At 41.9% G+C, this 671-nt stretch overlaps 1 protein-coding gene across 1 annotated transcript in view; it reads left to right on the forward strand.

Annotated features, from left to right (window-relative positions):
* Anxa3 (annexin A3) overlaps nt 1-671 on the forward strand; it is an 85636-nt gene that overhangs the window by 2288 nt on the left and 82677 nt on the right. Inside the window, exon 2 of the mRNA XM_004643187.2 lies at nt 441-492. Within this exon, the coding sequence (XP_004643244.1) occupies nt 478-492 (15 nt within the window). The 5' untranslated portion in view covers nt 441-477. The remainder of the gene's footprint in view (nt 1-440; nt 493-671) is intronic.

A 671-nucleotide genomic window follows, 5' to 3' on the forward strand; every position in this document is an offset into this window, starting at 1 on the left:
AAAAACAGGGCTGTTTGGGAATCATATTCTAACAAACCCATAAGCAGAGGCATTTTTTTCTTCTTATCACGGAGTCCTAACTGGTGTGGTATAGTTTTTTGTACATGCTAAGTGCTCAGTAAATATTTGCTTGGTAAATACATTCCTGATGTCAGAAACACATTGTTCTTCTGAAAAGCTGTTTCTTTGAATGTTGATTTCTGTTTTCTGGATGAAAGAGTTGGCACCAGGTGTGGCCTATGCAAAGTATGCACCTGTAATCCCAGCAGTTGGGAAGCTGAGGCTGGAGGGTCAGCACTAGGAGTTCAAGACCAGCCTGAGCTACATAGTGAGACCTGTCTCAAAAAACCCCAGACCAAAACAAAAAATGATTAAGAGCTGAACTGAAATTATTTGAATCACAGATTTATACAAGCTAATGTTTGTCTTTTAAAAAATAGGTCAGTATCATCCCAGCTGAAGGAAAGGAGAGAGATCATGGCTTCAATCTGGGTAAGTAAGTCACAACACAGTGACTTATCTGAGTCAGATCAAAATGCAGAAAATCAAAATATCCAGCAGGTAGTGGTAGACACCATAATCCAGCACTGGATGGCTGAGGTGAAGGCATCACTGGGTGACTGAGGCCAGCCTGGCCTACAGCCTGAACTGCAGAGTGAGTTGCTCACTCA

This window comes from Octodon degus, unplaced genomic scaffold (assembly GCF_000260255.1).
Source record: "Octodon degus isolate 3935 unplaced genomic scaffold, OctDeg1.0 scaffold00168, whole genome shotgun sequence".
Taxonomy (NCBI): Eukaryota; Metazoa; Chordata; class Mammalia; order Rodentia; family Octodontidae; genus Octodon; species Octodon degus.